Genomic DNA, 15,750 nt, shown 5'->3' with positions numbered 1-15,750 from the left:
ACTCTAAGGAAATGTATGTACTTTGGGAAAAAAGATCCAAAGCCCACAGCTGCAGCTCTGGGCTCAAACAATTTATGTCAGTTTCACATAAACATTTATAATTCCTGACTATCTCTTATTCATTGCCTTTGTGAGCACTTTAAACCTTGTGATAGTCCTGATAAGTAGGAAGTACTACCGTTTGCATCCCACCTCATTTTATAGAGAGGAAACCTGAAGCACAGTTTAACAAACTATAATCAATTAGCTGCCCATAGTGATAGAAAGAATTGGGATTAGCACTCCTTTCTAAGGTTTTAGAAATAGTGAAAACACCAAAAATGGATCTTGCAGTAGGAGATGAGGATGTACAGGAGGAGTCCATAAACCTGAGTGAGGGGGTGGGCAGAGACTGGGGGACTTTGGGGGACCTGTGAGAATGCAGCAGCCATATTTGTCTATTGCAAATCCTGGCGAGTGAAGAAGCACTAGGTCCCAAAGGAATTAGGATCAATTGGCAAAATTTATTCATTCATGCAACAGTTGTGTCATGTGTCTCCTATACGGCAGGTGCTACTACACTGAATAACAGCTAGTATTTCTCCCACGCTTATCCTGTGCAGACACGGCTCTAAGGCTGTGGTGTGCATTAACTCTGCAGTTCTCCCAACAGCCGTGTGTTCAGTGCTCTTACTATTTCCATTTCACTGGGGTCACAGTGGTGAACAAGATGCTCCAGTAAGAGCCACAGCCCAGGAGCAGCCAGTCCAGAAGTGGGATGCGGGCTGTGGCGTGTGAATGGAGGCACCGTGGAGGCACCTATTTCCTCTTCCGGTACTCAGAGATACAGCTGTTAGAAGGAGCATTACGCCAGTGTCTCCATTTTCTAAGTGTTTGAGTGATTCTCACTTACATGTGACTTTATTTTAAACCTCACCAGTCAAATTCTTCTGATTGGTTAAATCTTACCCTAAATTTAATAAAACCCTGTAATGGGAGGATGATTTCTAGGTGCCCAGATTAGAGCCAGTCTATCTTTAGCTGCTAGTATTTGACCATATATTGAAATTATGGGCTAAGAAGGTGAGTGGGAAAGCAGCATGGTTCATTATGAATTTTCGAAAGATTATATGAGTAATTTTACACTATATAATCAGAATGATTGCTGTAATAGTTTATTAAGTGATTTACGTATATTATTTCAACTAGTCCTATGAAAGAATCATAATTTTGTGATGAAATCTTTGAGCTCAGTTAATCTTAAACAAGATAGTACTAAAATATTTTACTTAAAATGGAATACTATATATGTATATATAAAGTATCTTCTGTTGCTAGGGGGGGAAAACAGTGTTTTTGGAATTGATTAGGCTGTTATGAAATTGTCTTTTGTCTGTTGTTTAAAATCAGATGACCACATTTTATAACCTGTAATTGGTTGAAAAGAATCAAATGTAACTATTTCCCACCCAGTATCTCACAGCCAGTATAACCAAGTCCACCTACATCATAGTGCCATTGCCATTTACACTGACTCCTAAGACGTCTGCTGTGACATGACTTGAGACTCTTTTCTGCTTTAATGCACTCACAAAGATAAAGCCACAAGACCTCTATCTCATTCACATGTTGAAGTATATTTTAATTAGCTTTCTCATACTCCTGGCCTCTCCCTCCCATGTCTGCTCCCTACACCTCCAGTAATAAAACTGCGATGACATTTAAGTTAACTGGAAATTTCTGCCTAGAGCCAAAAGGGATTTCCAGTCCTCCAAGGGGTGAACATATTTTTTGAAAGAAAGAATCTACCACCAGATGTCTGTTTAAGGTTGCCATTTTGTTCATTTTAATTAAATCATCTATTATTTGTAACTTTTTTAGAGTCCTTGTCAAAGTCTGTCTTTTTTCTATTTGATTTATTTTGTGAATGTTAGTAAATGTGCAGAACACTCATCTCATCAGCAATAGTGAAATTACCCTCTCTGCCCTTAGGTTTCTTTGCGTTTGTCACTACTCGCCCTGTTAAAATGCTTCAGAAGAATCCTTTATGTAGAAGATCATGTCAGAACTCAGTTATAGACCTTTCAGGTCCTGTAACTTTTTGAACTTAATTAACTTTAACAAATAAAAAAATTCACATGGTTCAAGCTCCAGGAGTCCAGAAGTAGGGCAGGAAGCTGCACTCTTCTCCCTCTGTCTTCTAGCTGCACAGTCTCTCCCACAGGAGACAAATACTGTTAATTTCTTCTTTGTCCTTACACAGATGATTTATGTATAACTAACAGAAAAATATCAATATTTTTTCTTCCTTTTTTATGCTGTTCTGAACCTTCCTTTTTTCATTTAATAATAAATCTTGTGGATCATTTTATATCAGCGCATAGTGTTTACATTTCTAGTGTCTCCGTGATGTTCTGTTGTGTGGATAGACTGTAATTGATTTAATCTGTCCTCTATTGACAACTAATAAGTCTCTTCCAATCTTTTGCTCTTTATAAACAATGCTGCAATGGATAGTTTTTAACCTGTTTTTCATGGGTGTGATTGTATATGTAAGACAAACTCCTAAAAAGTAGGATTGCTGGGTCAAAGAAACTGTGCATTTATAATTTTCATAAAATTTATGAGATTGTCCTCCATTGAGGTTTACTAATTGATAATCTCCTTGGAAATGTGTAAGAGTATCTATTTTTCTACATCTTCACAATGTGTTTTTCTAAGTGATAAGTGAAAATTTATATCTCATAGTTTTAGTTTACATTTTCCTTACAATGAATGAGATCAGGTACCTTTTCATATGCTTAAGAGCTATTTGTATTTTTCAATTGTATATTCATATTCTTTGCCCATTTTTCTAATGGAGTATTGGTCTTTCTTATTGATTTGTATTTATTTATTAAGAAAATAGCTTTTTGTGATATAATTTGTAAATATTGTCTCTGATATTTTAATGATTGTTTTATAATGATCATCACTGCATTTCTGTAGGTGTGAACAGTTAATGAGTATAAAAACAGAAAGGGCAGATAGATGTCTTTAGGGAGATACTGTGAGTCCAGCTACTTGGGGCAGAGACAGGCATTAAACACTCAAGCCAGTGAGTGTGTGTGTGTGTGTGTGTGTGTGTGTGTGTATGTCTGTCTATCTACAAAAATATTGGGAGAATGGAGGAACAGTGTTCCTTTCCTGGAACCTAGAAATGCATTTCCTTCATTTTGACGACTTCATCTATACTTTTTCTAATTTCTTCAGTGAGCTGTATAAATTCAAATTGAGCTTTACAGAATATCAACTTATAGTTTAGTATCTTAACATTTTACGTTTTTCATTAAGTAAAATGCTCTGACTTTCTCTCATGTCTTCTCCCTCTTCCACCCCTCTGGGAGAAGGAGCATGTTACATCTTTAAGACAGTGCTATAAAGGTTGATGAAAATATAAATCATATTCTTTAGTAATTATCCATTAGCTCTTTATGTGCATGGGAGACTTCCATTTGTCACAAGAATTGCTGTAATTGGGGGCTTTTTTGTGCTCTAATTTCCAAAATATTAATTTGGAAGTCCTTTTTCTTTTCTGTGATAAAAGTATCTGAATTAGGAAGGACATCATGGCTCTTAGTCTGTGAGGCTAATATACATGTTCTATTTATTATAGGCAATATTTATATTAGTGACTTTGTCACTTGTGAGATGTATTTAATGATCTCTATGTAAGTAATTTGTTTAAAAGAATATTAGCATATTTTAACTGAGTTCAAAAAAAGGTTTTTTTCAAGGAATTATTGAAACATTCATTTTTACACATTTAAAAGTTTCTAGCTGAAAACGTACCCATTGCACAGGGGAAAACCATTAAATAACAAATAGTTCTAAATGGTTAACAATATGGAGGAAAAGGGTGATCATTAAAATGCTGTTATTAAAATATTATGTTAATACATAAATACATTGTCAGTAAGGGTGGTGGGTGAATCTAAAAAGATTCAACATCACCTCACATTTATATGTGAGGTGATGTTGAATCTATGCAAATACATTAATATTACTCTGAGTATTTGATATACTTGTGATTCACGGAGTAGATTTTATTTTTTTATTTTTTAAGACGCTGGGAACTAAAGATGTTGGCAAAGAGCAGTTCTAATTGCTAGCTTGAGAATGGTTGTGTCAGAAATCAGGAGAGTTATTGCCATGTGGATGCTCTCAGGACTTTCTCACCCTATTCCAAGCACAGGTTGGCATCTGTTCTTACATTTGTACAAGCAAAAAAAAAAAAACTTATTCAGAAGCTAGAATATAACTGACAGAAGCTTGTCTCTAAAACTATAAAAATCTGTAATTTACTTTCAAATAACTCATTTGTGTTGCTGCTAATGAGAAAACCTGAGATTCTTCGTTGCATATTTGTTTAAGCTTGTTAAATTATAGTATTTACAGATTCTCAGCTATTTTATACTGATTTATTGCTGAGTCAGGATTTTTTACTTCACGAAGAGGCTAAAGAGAGGTCTCATTTGTTAAAAGATAAAATGTTTAAAAAAAAAAGAATAAAATGTTTTTGTGATAGGGTGGAAGTGTTCACAATCAAATCTTCATAGATGTTCATTGGCTTATAGTAACTAATATCTACTAAATAAATGCTAAATAACTAATATCTACTAATCTGCTTAATATGAGCCAGGCCACATGCTGTATTTCTTTTGTATTATTTTATGTAATGTTAACAAAATCGAAAAGGTATTTATTAGCAGCTGCATTTTACAGGTGAGAAAATCAACCTGAAGACTAGAGCAGTTGTATAACTATCCAGAGTCACACAGCTAGGAAGTATCTGAGCTACAATTAGTGCTACTTGCTGGTCAGAAAAATAAAGAAACATGAAATTCTCAGGCCATTCATTTAAATTATCTTCAGTATTATAGACAGCGATAGTTTTTCTTAGCTGCAGGGAGTTAGGGATTTTGTCACAGCACAAGTAAAGACAGAGATGTCTTAAGTCTTAACAGTGAGACCATCCTGGCTACATTTCATCAGGGATGTGTCCGAGAACAGTAACAGTTAAGGTTGCGTGGAAAAAGGGTCATATGCTTCTCGTACTCTTCCACCAGAACACCCCTAAGACATAGAAGCGTGAACTCATATTTCTGGACTAAGGGGACATGTTAAATCATAATTCTTTCCATTGCAAGTGACAGAAATCCACTCAAATTAGCATGAGTGGAAGGGGGAGGAATTTATTGACTCCCTTAATTGGGAATCTAAGGGCACAGCTAGCTTTAGGCACAGCTGGATCCAGTATCTCAAACTGGCTTTCTCTCTCTCTCAACATCCCCAGGACAGGCTCTAACTAAAAGAGTTCCCCAGAAGTACTTATAGGCACCCCAGTTTGAGGGGCACAACAGAGACACTGAGAACCCGTCATGGGGGATTGAGAAGATAAACCAAATGAGGAAGAAGCTGAAGCAGAAAGAACAATTCAGAGACCTACTGTAATCACCTTTTTGGTAGTAGCAGTAGGACTCAAGGAAAAAAAATAAAGATTTCATCTTGCCAAAGACCTCCCATCTTCTGCTGTATCTGTACATTTGTCTTGCCTTCTCTTGTTTGGATCCTAAAAGGACCTAGAGACCATCGGAATTTTTAAAAACAACATAGGCTTGTAAAGATGAGTTTCTCCACTGTGTTTTCAGCTCTTTTCATTATCTTTTGGTTTATAGATCATTGGATAAACAATAAAGTGGTTGCTGTGGGATCAGCCTTTTTAGGTGATGGGAGAAATATGACAGATAAGATTTCTCCGTCCCATCCTTCCGGGGGATTCTGAGTTTAGGGAAGAAAATACAGATTTTCCTCTGAATAATTTTCCTTTTGATTGAGCTTCCGCTTATTAAAGTTGACGTGATAAGAGCTATTGAAGAGATTTAAGTGATTGAACATTCTTGGTTGAAAGTATCTTAATTCACATATTCAACAAAGCACCTACTAAGTGCAAGGCACTGTTCTAGAGATTTGAGGAGCCCAACAGTGAACAAAATAGACCAAAACTACTTCCCCATGGAAGCTTGGGATCTGTCAGGGAGAGGCGGACAGTGAACATATTAAGTAAATCATATGGACTGTTAGAGGCAGGATGGACTTTGGAGAAAGAGGTAGACTAGGGGTTGCTCATGGCAGGGTGTGGGGCTTGGAATTTATATAGGGTGGTCAAGGTGGGCCCCATTGAGAAGGTAACCTTTGAGCAAGAATGAGAAGGATATATGGGAATTAGCTAAGTGGGCATCTGGGGTAAATCTTTCTAGGGAGAGGGAGATGGGGACTTAGGTTCAGCTGTCATTGTTTGAGTGCTGCTGCTGATAAATAGATGACATAGCCTGATAGAGTCGCAGGGTGCCCAGAGGCAGTTCACCTCCTAAGTCTCTTTTCTTTCACCATTTTAATTGTTAAAAAACCTGGAAGAATCTTCTAGTCAATAAAGTAATGTGTACTTTATTTTTTTTATACTTTACATTACGTTATTTATTTTTTATCTTAGTTTAGTCGTGCCGCACGGCATGCGGGATCTTAAGTTCCCCAACCAGGGATCCAACCCGCGCCGCGCCCCCTGTAGAGGAAGCGTGGAGTCTTAACCACTGGACCGCCAGGGAAATCCCAAGTAGTATGTACTTTAATTCTTTTGGGAATGGAGCCTGGGTTGCAGTCATTAGAGGAACAAAATAACACGTGTGCTTCTCCTTTTCAGTCTCTTCCCCGCTCAATTCTTATTGTGGTATTATGGCTTAAGTCATCAGAGATTTTTTTTTTTAAGCTAACTAATAATCCCTAGCAAAAAATGAGGAATTTTGAATATCAGAAATAATGTAATACAAGTACCTCTGATATATCTTTAAAGTCAGAAAACTGAGAGTCCTGATTTAGTTAATAATGATTATTACTCAGATTTTGACATAATGTCACACCACATATTAAGTACTCGTTATGTGCAAAGCCCAGGTACAAATCATAAATCCTATTCTTTTCCTTGTGTAATACCAATTCGTAAATACTCATTTTGGCCAAGTTAAAGTAGAATGTTACCCGTCCGTTTTCTCAGGGTTATTTAAGCGTCTGGATGCTACATTCCCAACACTCTGCTCATCGTGTGCTGTCCCTTCCATACATCTTACCTCATGTCTGCTTCAGTCCTGCTCCATCACTCACCTTGTCTGAGGCCCTGGGGCACTTCCATGTGCTTCACTCCTGCTCTGTCACTCACCTTGGGGTACCCCAGACATATTAGTTAGCTTTCGTGAGCCTCAGTTTCTCCTGTAACATGGGTTGTAGTTGGGATTAAATTGATGGTTGCCTGAAGGCTTAGCACTTAGCGTCCAGGGCAAGGCTGCTTCAGAGGTCCAGGCCAAATAAGATGGTGTTTGGATTAAGGGATTTACAGTGGAGATAAAAAGAAGAGAACTTAAGTAATAAAGAGAGAAAGTTACATCTGTGAGAATAATGATGGATTGAATGTGGGGGTTGATGGAGAAGGAAATGTCAGTACAGTTTAGAAGATGTGAATTAATATTGTGACTGAGGTTTAACCACAAGGCCTCAAAGGAAATTAGAATGAACAATCTCAGTCCATCCCTCTGCAGGACTGCATTTATTTTAATTTACTGAAATTGGCTGAAATTTACAGAGGAGTAGATTCTGTGCTATCTGCTTCAGTAACACTTCTGTATATATTTATCTGAAGGTATCCGTTTGAAATTTTAATTTGAGAAGGTAGCTTAATGAAATTTTGTGCTTAAATGTTTTATTTGAATTTTAATTGGTAGAATCTGAAGAAGATTCAAGAAATGGAGAAGAGTAACGAATCTAACACAGACCTGGAGGAGCTGAAAAACGCTGACTGGGTGAGCTAGCTGGGTATTCTCTCTGTTCTGTTTAGTGTTGAAGAAGTCGAATCATGTTTTTTAAAATGCTGGTCTATCTTAAGGACTATAGTATGAAATGATATTATACCAATTTGAAAACCTAACCTTACATTTGAGGAAATAGCTATTCCATTTTTTAAAAACTATCTAATTTTATTAGAACCACCACAATGTCTCTGAGAATTTCAGTGTTTTAAAATATTGATCTTTCTAATTATATTAATACCTTAGCATCCTCTTATGTGAAAGTCAAAGTTTAAGCTCTGTTTCAGGATATAGTGAAACTATAGTATAGTACATTCATTTATCCAATGAATAGTTACTGGATTAGGGCCCTGGGGATGCAGAATGAGTGATATGTTACAACGTTCTGCCCTGGTGAAACAGAAGATATATTTCTAGAACAGATGATTGCAGTGTATTCATGTGACTCACTGACTATCTACTGTTTTTCCAACATGGTACTAGATCCATGTAGGAAGGCACATTTTAGGATTCTGACTTTTCATGTTAAGGATACTGGATAAATAATGACATTAAATGACGGAATGGGAAAAGATACAGATTTGGAGGTATGAACGAGTAGCCTTTGACCATGTTAGATTTCAATTGTCATATTCATTTCTAACAGCTTTATTAAGGTGTAATCTATATACAACAAACTGCACATGTTTAAAAAGTACAGTTTGATAAGTTTGACATATATGCATACACATTCACACCTGTGAAACAAACCATCACCATAAGAAAACAGTGAGCCTGTCCATCACCCCACGTCTCCTCGTATTGCTTTGTAACCCTACTTCCTGCCTCCCTCCTCCCTAGTTTCCAGGCAACCAGTGATCTGCTTTCTGTCACTATAGATTAGCTTGCATTTTCTACACTTTTATATAAATATAATCACATAGTATATACTGGGGTTTTTTAGGCTTCTTTTATTCAGCATAATTCTTCGGAGATTTCATCCATGTTGTTGCCTGTATCATAGTTTATACTTTTTATTGCTGAGTAGTATTCCATTGTATGTAAGTACCACAATTTGTTTATCCATTCTTCTGTTGATGGTCATTTGGGTATTTCCTGTTAGCAATATTCTTAATTTATGGACGATATCTTTCCTGAGATACTTGGAATGATATTAATCAGGAATATTTAAGAGTAAGGTTAAAAAACAAGTAGCCTATATTGTCTTATAAGCTAGTATTGTCACTTTAGAATAATATTGATTATCAGTTTCCTTTGCATAGTGTTGCTCTAGGTGTATGTCATCTTGGTTAATAAATTTTTTTTTTTAATTTATTTTTGGCTGCGTTGGGTCTTCGTTGCTGCACGCGGGCTTTCTCTAGTTGCGGCGAGCGGGGCCTACTCTTCATTGCAGTGCATGGGCCTCTCATTGCAGTGGCTTCTCTTGTTGCGGAGCAAGGGCTCTAGGCACGCGGGCTTCAGTAGTTGTGGTTCACGGGCTCTAGAGCGCAGGCTCAGTAGTTGTGGCACATGGGCTTCGTTGCTCCGCGGCATGTGGGATCTTTCTGGACCAGGGCTCAAACCCGTGTCCCCTGCATTGGCAGGCGGATTCTTAACCACCGCGCCACCAGGGGAGCCTGGTTAATAAATTTTTAAACTTGTTTTCCAAGACATTGAAGCCAGGTAAATAACTCCAGGTGCTCAGAAGTTAGCCAATAGCTAGTATAAACTTGAACCAAAAATTTAATTAACTGTCTTAAGGCAACCTCATCTAAAACAGTATGATCACTGACAAGAGACGTACTATCTCCAAAGGGAGTTACATTTGCCTAGATCACCAGCTTCTTTTTCATAAGATCATGAAAATGAACTACCTAGAAAGATTAGAATGAAATGAGGAAGGTATGAGGAATAGTATGAAGGAGAATTAGAATACGTTTAATGGCAGAATCTATACATCTCAGAATCTTTCAAGTGTAATAAGGGGTAAATGATAAAATCTCTGGGAATACGTACAGTGACAGTTGTCCATTATTTTATATAACTGTGACTTAGTTTCTGGAAAGTCATTTGTAAAATTTTTGCCAACAATAATATATAACGAACTGGCTATATAAGAGTCTGTTTGAATCTTTCTATAAATTATAGCAAAAGATTCTAATGTGAGTAATCATCACTAATTTATCTGTTTTGAGAATTCAAAGTTTCATATGTCAGGTTTTCTTAAAGCCTGAGGAGGTGAAGAGAAGAGACAGTATTTTAAAAATGAGATGGTATTTGAATTGGATCTTCAAGGAATGAGCAAGAGAAGTTGAGACGAGCATTCCCAAAGGAGAGATCTAAATATTTTAGGGATTTATATTAGGATATTTTTAATGGCAGAATCTAAGAACTTGTCTTAAATGTTAATATTTTAGAAGATGTTCTGATGGCTATACCACAATATTAAGTACCTCAAATCCTTTTGGCAATAAGAAATGGTATACATTTTTTAAAAATCACAAATCGTTTTTTGAGGACATTTTTGAGAAGTTCAATCAGTTATGTAGGCAATTCTTATGAAATATGTCACTTGATTTTTAATAAATATATTATGTAGCTATTGAGCCACTTATTAATGTTTAACAACCTGTAATATTTCAGTTAAATATCATATTGATTTTTTCTTTACTGAAGCCGAGAATATGATAGCTTATAGGCAGGAAAATAAAAGGGTTAAAGTATAATAATATTAACGCATTTAATATATTTTAAATTATAATAAATATTTCACATATATTTCATTTTCTTGAAGGGCAGGCAGAGCAACTTGCTATTATTCGTAGATAAGAACATTGATATTAAATTAATTTGTGCAGAGATAATAATAACATAAAAATTGTCATTTTTGAGCATTTTCTATGTGCAGAACACTATACATCAGCTCTGATCATCTCAACAAGTTATAAAGTGTCATTTTCTTTTATTGATGAGGAAGCCAGGGTTCAGAAAGGGGAAGCAACTTGCTGGATGTCAAATAGCAGTAGATGGCTGTATCAGTTAGCTGTGGTAACAGTAATGCTGCGTAACTGAACACTACAAAGTACCACGGCATTAAGTGGTAGCATTTACTCAGCTCATGAGTCTGCAGATCAGAGTGGTGGCTCTACTCTGTGCATCATCCTTCTCCTGGATAATCCTGCCAGTGTGCCTCGTGCCAACCCAAGCGTGATGTTGTCATGGCAGTGACAGGAGCAGAGTGACAAGCCATTGTGCGTTTGTTGTTGAAGCCTTTGGTCATGTCGCATCCACTAAAATTCCAGTGCCAAGCAAGTAATAGAGCCAAACCCAAAGTCTAGTGTGAGAAACACTCACCTCTTCAGTGAGCAAAGCCACCTGATAGGTGGAACATGAGGGCCTGAGGAACTGAGGCCATGGATGCAGGTAGCACAGGGGGTGAGTTAGGGTTTTATCCAGGTGTCTCCGCAGTTAGAGCTGGTGGATTCTCTGCTGGCATCCTACGTGCTTTTTAGTACCCTAAAATCTAATTTTTAAAATCGTTTTTCTTTGGTTTGCTTGGTGTTTTGTAATCCAAGCTCTTAATATTTTCTTTACGACTATAGGTCTTTAGAAGAAACTAGTAAATTTATTCATGGATGTCTCTCCACCCTTGGCTCTTTCAGGCTCGATTCTGGGTGCAGGTGATGAGGGATTTGCGGAATGGAGTAAAACTCAAGAAGGTCCAAGAGCGGCAGTACAACCCTCTGCCCATTGAATATCAGCTCACCCCTTATGAGATGCTAATGGATGACATTCGATCCAAAAGATACACTCTGCGAAAAGTGATGGTAAGTAACAAAGAAAACTGTTAATGGACTCAAATGGTTGTTTTTCGGTAATCTTATTTGTTGAAAATGTTCTTCTCAATATAGAAAAGTTGGAAAATACAGTAAGCTCACAGAAAAGTTACAAATGTGTAATTCCACAACCCATGGCTTCAAATTTCTGTCTACTGTCCTTTTCTTTAAGCCTGAACAACTCCCTTTAGGGCAGGGTTACTAGTGATGAACCCCCTTAGTGTTTGTTTGCCTGGGAATGTCTTAATTTCTTCTTCATTTTTGAAGCAGAGTTTTTCTGGGTATAGAATTATTGGTTGACAGTGTTTTTTTCTGTCTTTAAACTTATCTCACTGCCTTTTGGCCTTTATGGTTTCCAGTGAGAAATCACCTGTTCATCTGATTGAGGATCCCTTGTATGTGATAGTCACTTCTTGCTGCTTTCAATATTTTTCTTTCAACAACTTGACTATAATGTGTTCTGTTGTGGCTCTCTTGGAGTTTATTGCTTAGAGTTTATAGAGTTTCTTGGATGAGTAGATTTGTATTGTTATCAGATTTTGGAAGTTTTTAGCCATTAGTTCTTCACATTTTCTTTGTCCTTTCTTGTCTTTCCAGTCCCTCTGGGACTCCTGTTATGTGCATGTTTATACAGTTTGGAGGTTGTGAGTAGTATGTAAAGAAGAACATGTTACTACTTTGTGGTACCCATTATTGTTTTCCTTTTTCTGTCTTTCTCTGTCTGGCTAATTCCATGCAGTTCACTTGGATACGTTTATACTGAGCCTCTGTGCAGGGGACTAGGCAGATGGCAGTTCTAGTGGTGATTGGTTTTGCATGGGGGAAGTTTTCAAGTTTTAGTCTAACAGGCTAAGATTTTGATTAGTTCCTTGTTATGTATATATGTACCTGACAAATGAGAGTGGAAATTCAGCTACTCATATTTAATCATTCAAAAACTGGATATATTTTTTTAAAAATTTTACTGTTATCAATATAATGCCACTTTCTAATTTCTTTAAAAAAAATTTTGTTGTAAAGAGTAAACACAAAGGATTTTCACACATAGTCTATCTGTATCTGAAGCGGTATGCTAAGATGTTCTTAATTTAATCCTCAGGTTTAAACTACGTAACTATACCATAGTAATCCACTTTTTTTTTGTATATTTGTGATGCTCATGGGAATTGAATGGCTTAGCCATATGGGATTATATTTAGAACATTAAGTTATAGAAGTACAAAACATTTCAGTGGAATTTTTTCAAAATGTTTTGGTAAAATGCTTTAATTCTAACAGAGAACTTCAAATAACTCACCTTTAAAAGTAAAGATGTAGATCGTCGGCTGCCGGCATCCGGCTGCCAGTAGTCAAGGAGCGGCAGCTGCTTTCCTGAAGCGGGCTTGGGTGCTCCAGAGCCTGGCCGGCTGCTCCAGAGCCCGGCCGGCTGCTGAACCGCCTCTTCCGGCAGCTGCGGCAATGGCTAGGCACGGGGCGTGGGTGCCCCAAGGACTGCATAACCAGGCGGGCGCCCCGAACGGGCAACCCCGCCAAGGGAGTTGGCCGTGGTGGTTGCGCTCGGGCGCCCAGTGCACCGCACTGCATGCCCGTGTGGTGCTGCCGCTGCTCCCTGGCCGGTCATTTCAGAAATTGATGAGCAGATCCTAAAAGTCACATGGAATTACAAGGAACCCAGAATAGCCAAGACAATCTTGAAAAAAGAACAAAGTTGGAGGATTCACACTTCCTAATTTTACAACTTACTACAAAGAAACTGTAATCAAGACAGTGTGACGTTGGCGTAAAGATAAACATAGATCAATGGAATAGAATTGAGAGTCCAGAAATAATTCCCTTCATTTGTTGTCAGTTGATTTCTGTGGGATCCCAAGACAAAAGGGAAATATCAGTCTTTTCAACAAATGATGCCAGGACAGATGGATATTCACAAGCAGAAGAATGAAGTTGGACTGCTACCTCATACTATATATAAAAGTTAACTCAAAATGGATGAAAGACCTAAATTTAAGAACTAGAACTATAAAACTCATAGAAGAAAACAGGTTTGTGATCTTAGATTAGGCAGTGCTTTCTTAGATATGACAACAAAAGTACACCAACAAAAGAAAAAAATAAATTGGACTTGATCGAAAATTAAAACTTTTGTGATTTAAAAGACAATATAAAGAAAGTGAAGACAACCCACAAAATGGGAGAAAATATTTACAAATCATATATCCAAAAAGGGACTTGTATTCAGGACATATAAAGAATTTTTTAAACTCAACAATAAAAAAGACAACCCAGTTGGAAAGTGGGCAAATAATTTGAATTATTCTCCAAAGAAGATATATAAATGGCCAATAAGCACATGAAAAGATGCTTAACATTATTAGTCATTAGAGAAATGCTAATCAAAACTGCAATGAGATGCTACTTTACACCTACTAGAGTGGCTAAAATAAAAAACACAAAAAATAACATGCTGGTGAGGATGTGGAGACACTGGAACCCTCATATCACTGGTGGGAATGTAAGATGGTGCACACTTGGGAAAATAGTTTGCTAATTCCTCAAGATGTTAAACATAGAGTTTACGGCCCAGCCATTACATGCACTCCTAAGAGAAATGAAAACATTTGTCCACACAAAAATTTATGTATGAATGTTCACAGCATATTTATAATAACCAAAAAGTGGAAACCATCCAAATGTTTATCAGCTCATGAGTGGGTAATATACAATGGAATATTATTCAGGCATAAAAAGGAATGAAGTACCAATACATCCTACCACCTGTGTGAACCTTGAAAACATGCTAAGTGGAAGAAGCCAGACACAAAAGGCTACATAATGTATGAGGGGTTCCATTTATTTGAAATTTCCAGAGTAGGCACATCAGTAAGACAGTAGATTAGTGGCTGCCAATGGCTGCGGGGAGGGAAGAATGAGGAATGAGTGCTAATGGGTGCAGCATATACTTCTGGGGTGATAAAATTTCTCAGAAGTTATTGGTAGTGATTGCAAAACCTTGTGACTACTTAGAACCCTGAATTGTACACTTTAAAAGGGTGAATTTTGGACTTCCCTGGCAGTCCAGTGGTTAAGACTCTGTGCTTCCACTACAGGGGGCGTGGGTTCATTCCCTGTCAGGAAACTAAGATCCCACATGCCGAGTGGTGCCGCCAAAAAAAATAAATAAAAGGGTGAATTTTATGTGTGAATTATATCTCATTAAAGGTCTTTTTTTTTTAAAGCATTACCAAGTTCCCTCTATTTATTTACCTTGGTCTAAAGCCTGATCAGATGATCTGTTGTTTTTCTGATGTTTTTGAGCTCTTGAAAACTTTGTCTTTCTTTGATTAATAGAAGCCTAACAGAGGAGGCATTTTATTTCTAATTGTCTTAACCTCTTTTTTCTTAAGTATAAACCAATTATTTGAGAAGACTAGTCCAGTGTAATGAAAGATCCTTGTAAAATGTATAGTCAGGGGGTTGGTGGTGGTGGGATGAATTGGGAGATTGGGATTGACATATATGATTGGGAGATTGGGATTGACTAATATGTATAAAATAGATAACTAATAAGAACCTGCTGTACAAAAATAAATAAATAAAATTCAAAACAAAAATAAAGATGTAGAAACTTAAACATTTTTTATATAGAAGTTATTTGTTTAAGGTATTGTGGCTCAAAAGTAAGATCAAGTTCTATAACTGGTCTCATTTACTTATGGGCCTACTATTTGTGTTCATCTAGAAATCATTTATTGTTGCAGCTTCAGAGAGCTTGTTTCAGGATGTGTTCTGTATTTATATTTTAAAAAAGTAATTTCACTGACCCAGCAGCAGAATGGAATTTGCTGTTACTTTTCCTCCTGCTAGTAAGGACTTTGACTGACTGACTCACATCAATACTGGCCTGCCAGCTCCCTCATGAGCACTGACACACATTTTGTAATTGGGATCCAGTATCCAGTTTCTGACTAGTGAGGAAACTGATGTTAATGTGCTTGTTTGGGGAATGGAACTTACAACCTTGGCCGTATTGACTCCATTATCTCATTCAACCCTGCTGTTGT

The 15,750-nt window shown here is 37.1% G+C and overlaps 1 protein-coding gene across 8 annotated transcripts in view; it reads left to right on the top strand.

Annotated features, from left to right (window-relative positions):
* Positions 1 to 15,750, top strand: part of SPIRE1 (spire type actin nucleation factor 1) — a 209,256-nt gene that overhangs the window by 153,400 nt on the left and 40,106 nt on the right. For all 8 annotated transcript variants that reach the window (XM_082417058.1, XM_082417059.1, XM_082417057.1 and 5 more), the window contains 2 exons: positions 7,791 to 7,868; positions 11,516 to 11,680. In XM_082417058.1, coding sequence (XP_082273184.1) covers positions 7,791 to 7,868; positions 11,516 to 11,680 — 243 coding nt within the window. The remainder of the gene's footprint in view (positions 1 to 7,790; positions 7,869 to 11,515; positions 11,681 to 15,750) is intronic.

Source organism: Balaenoptera physalus (genome assembly GCF_965194825.1).
Source record: "Balaenoptera physalus genome assembly, chromosome: 12".
NCBI classification, from domain to species: domain Eukaryota; kingdom Metazoa; phylum Chordata; class Mammalia; order Artiodactyla; family Balaenopteridae; genus Balaenoptera; species Balaenoptera physalus.
The sequence above is the reverse complement of the archived record's forward strand: the minus strand, read 5'-3'. Positions and strand labels throughout refer to the sequence as shown.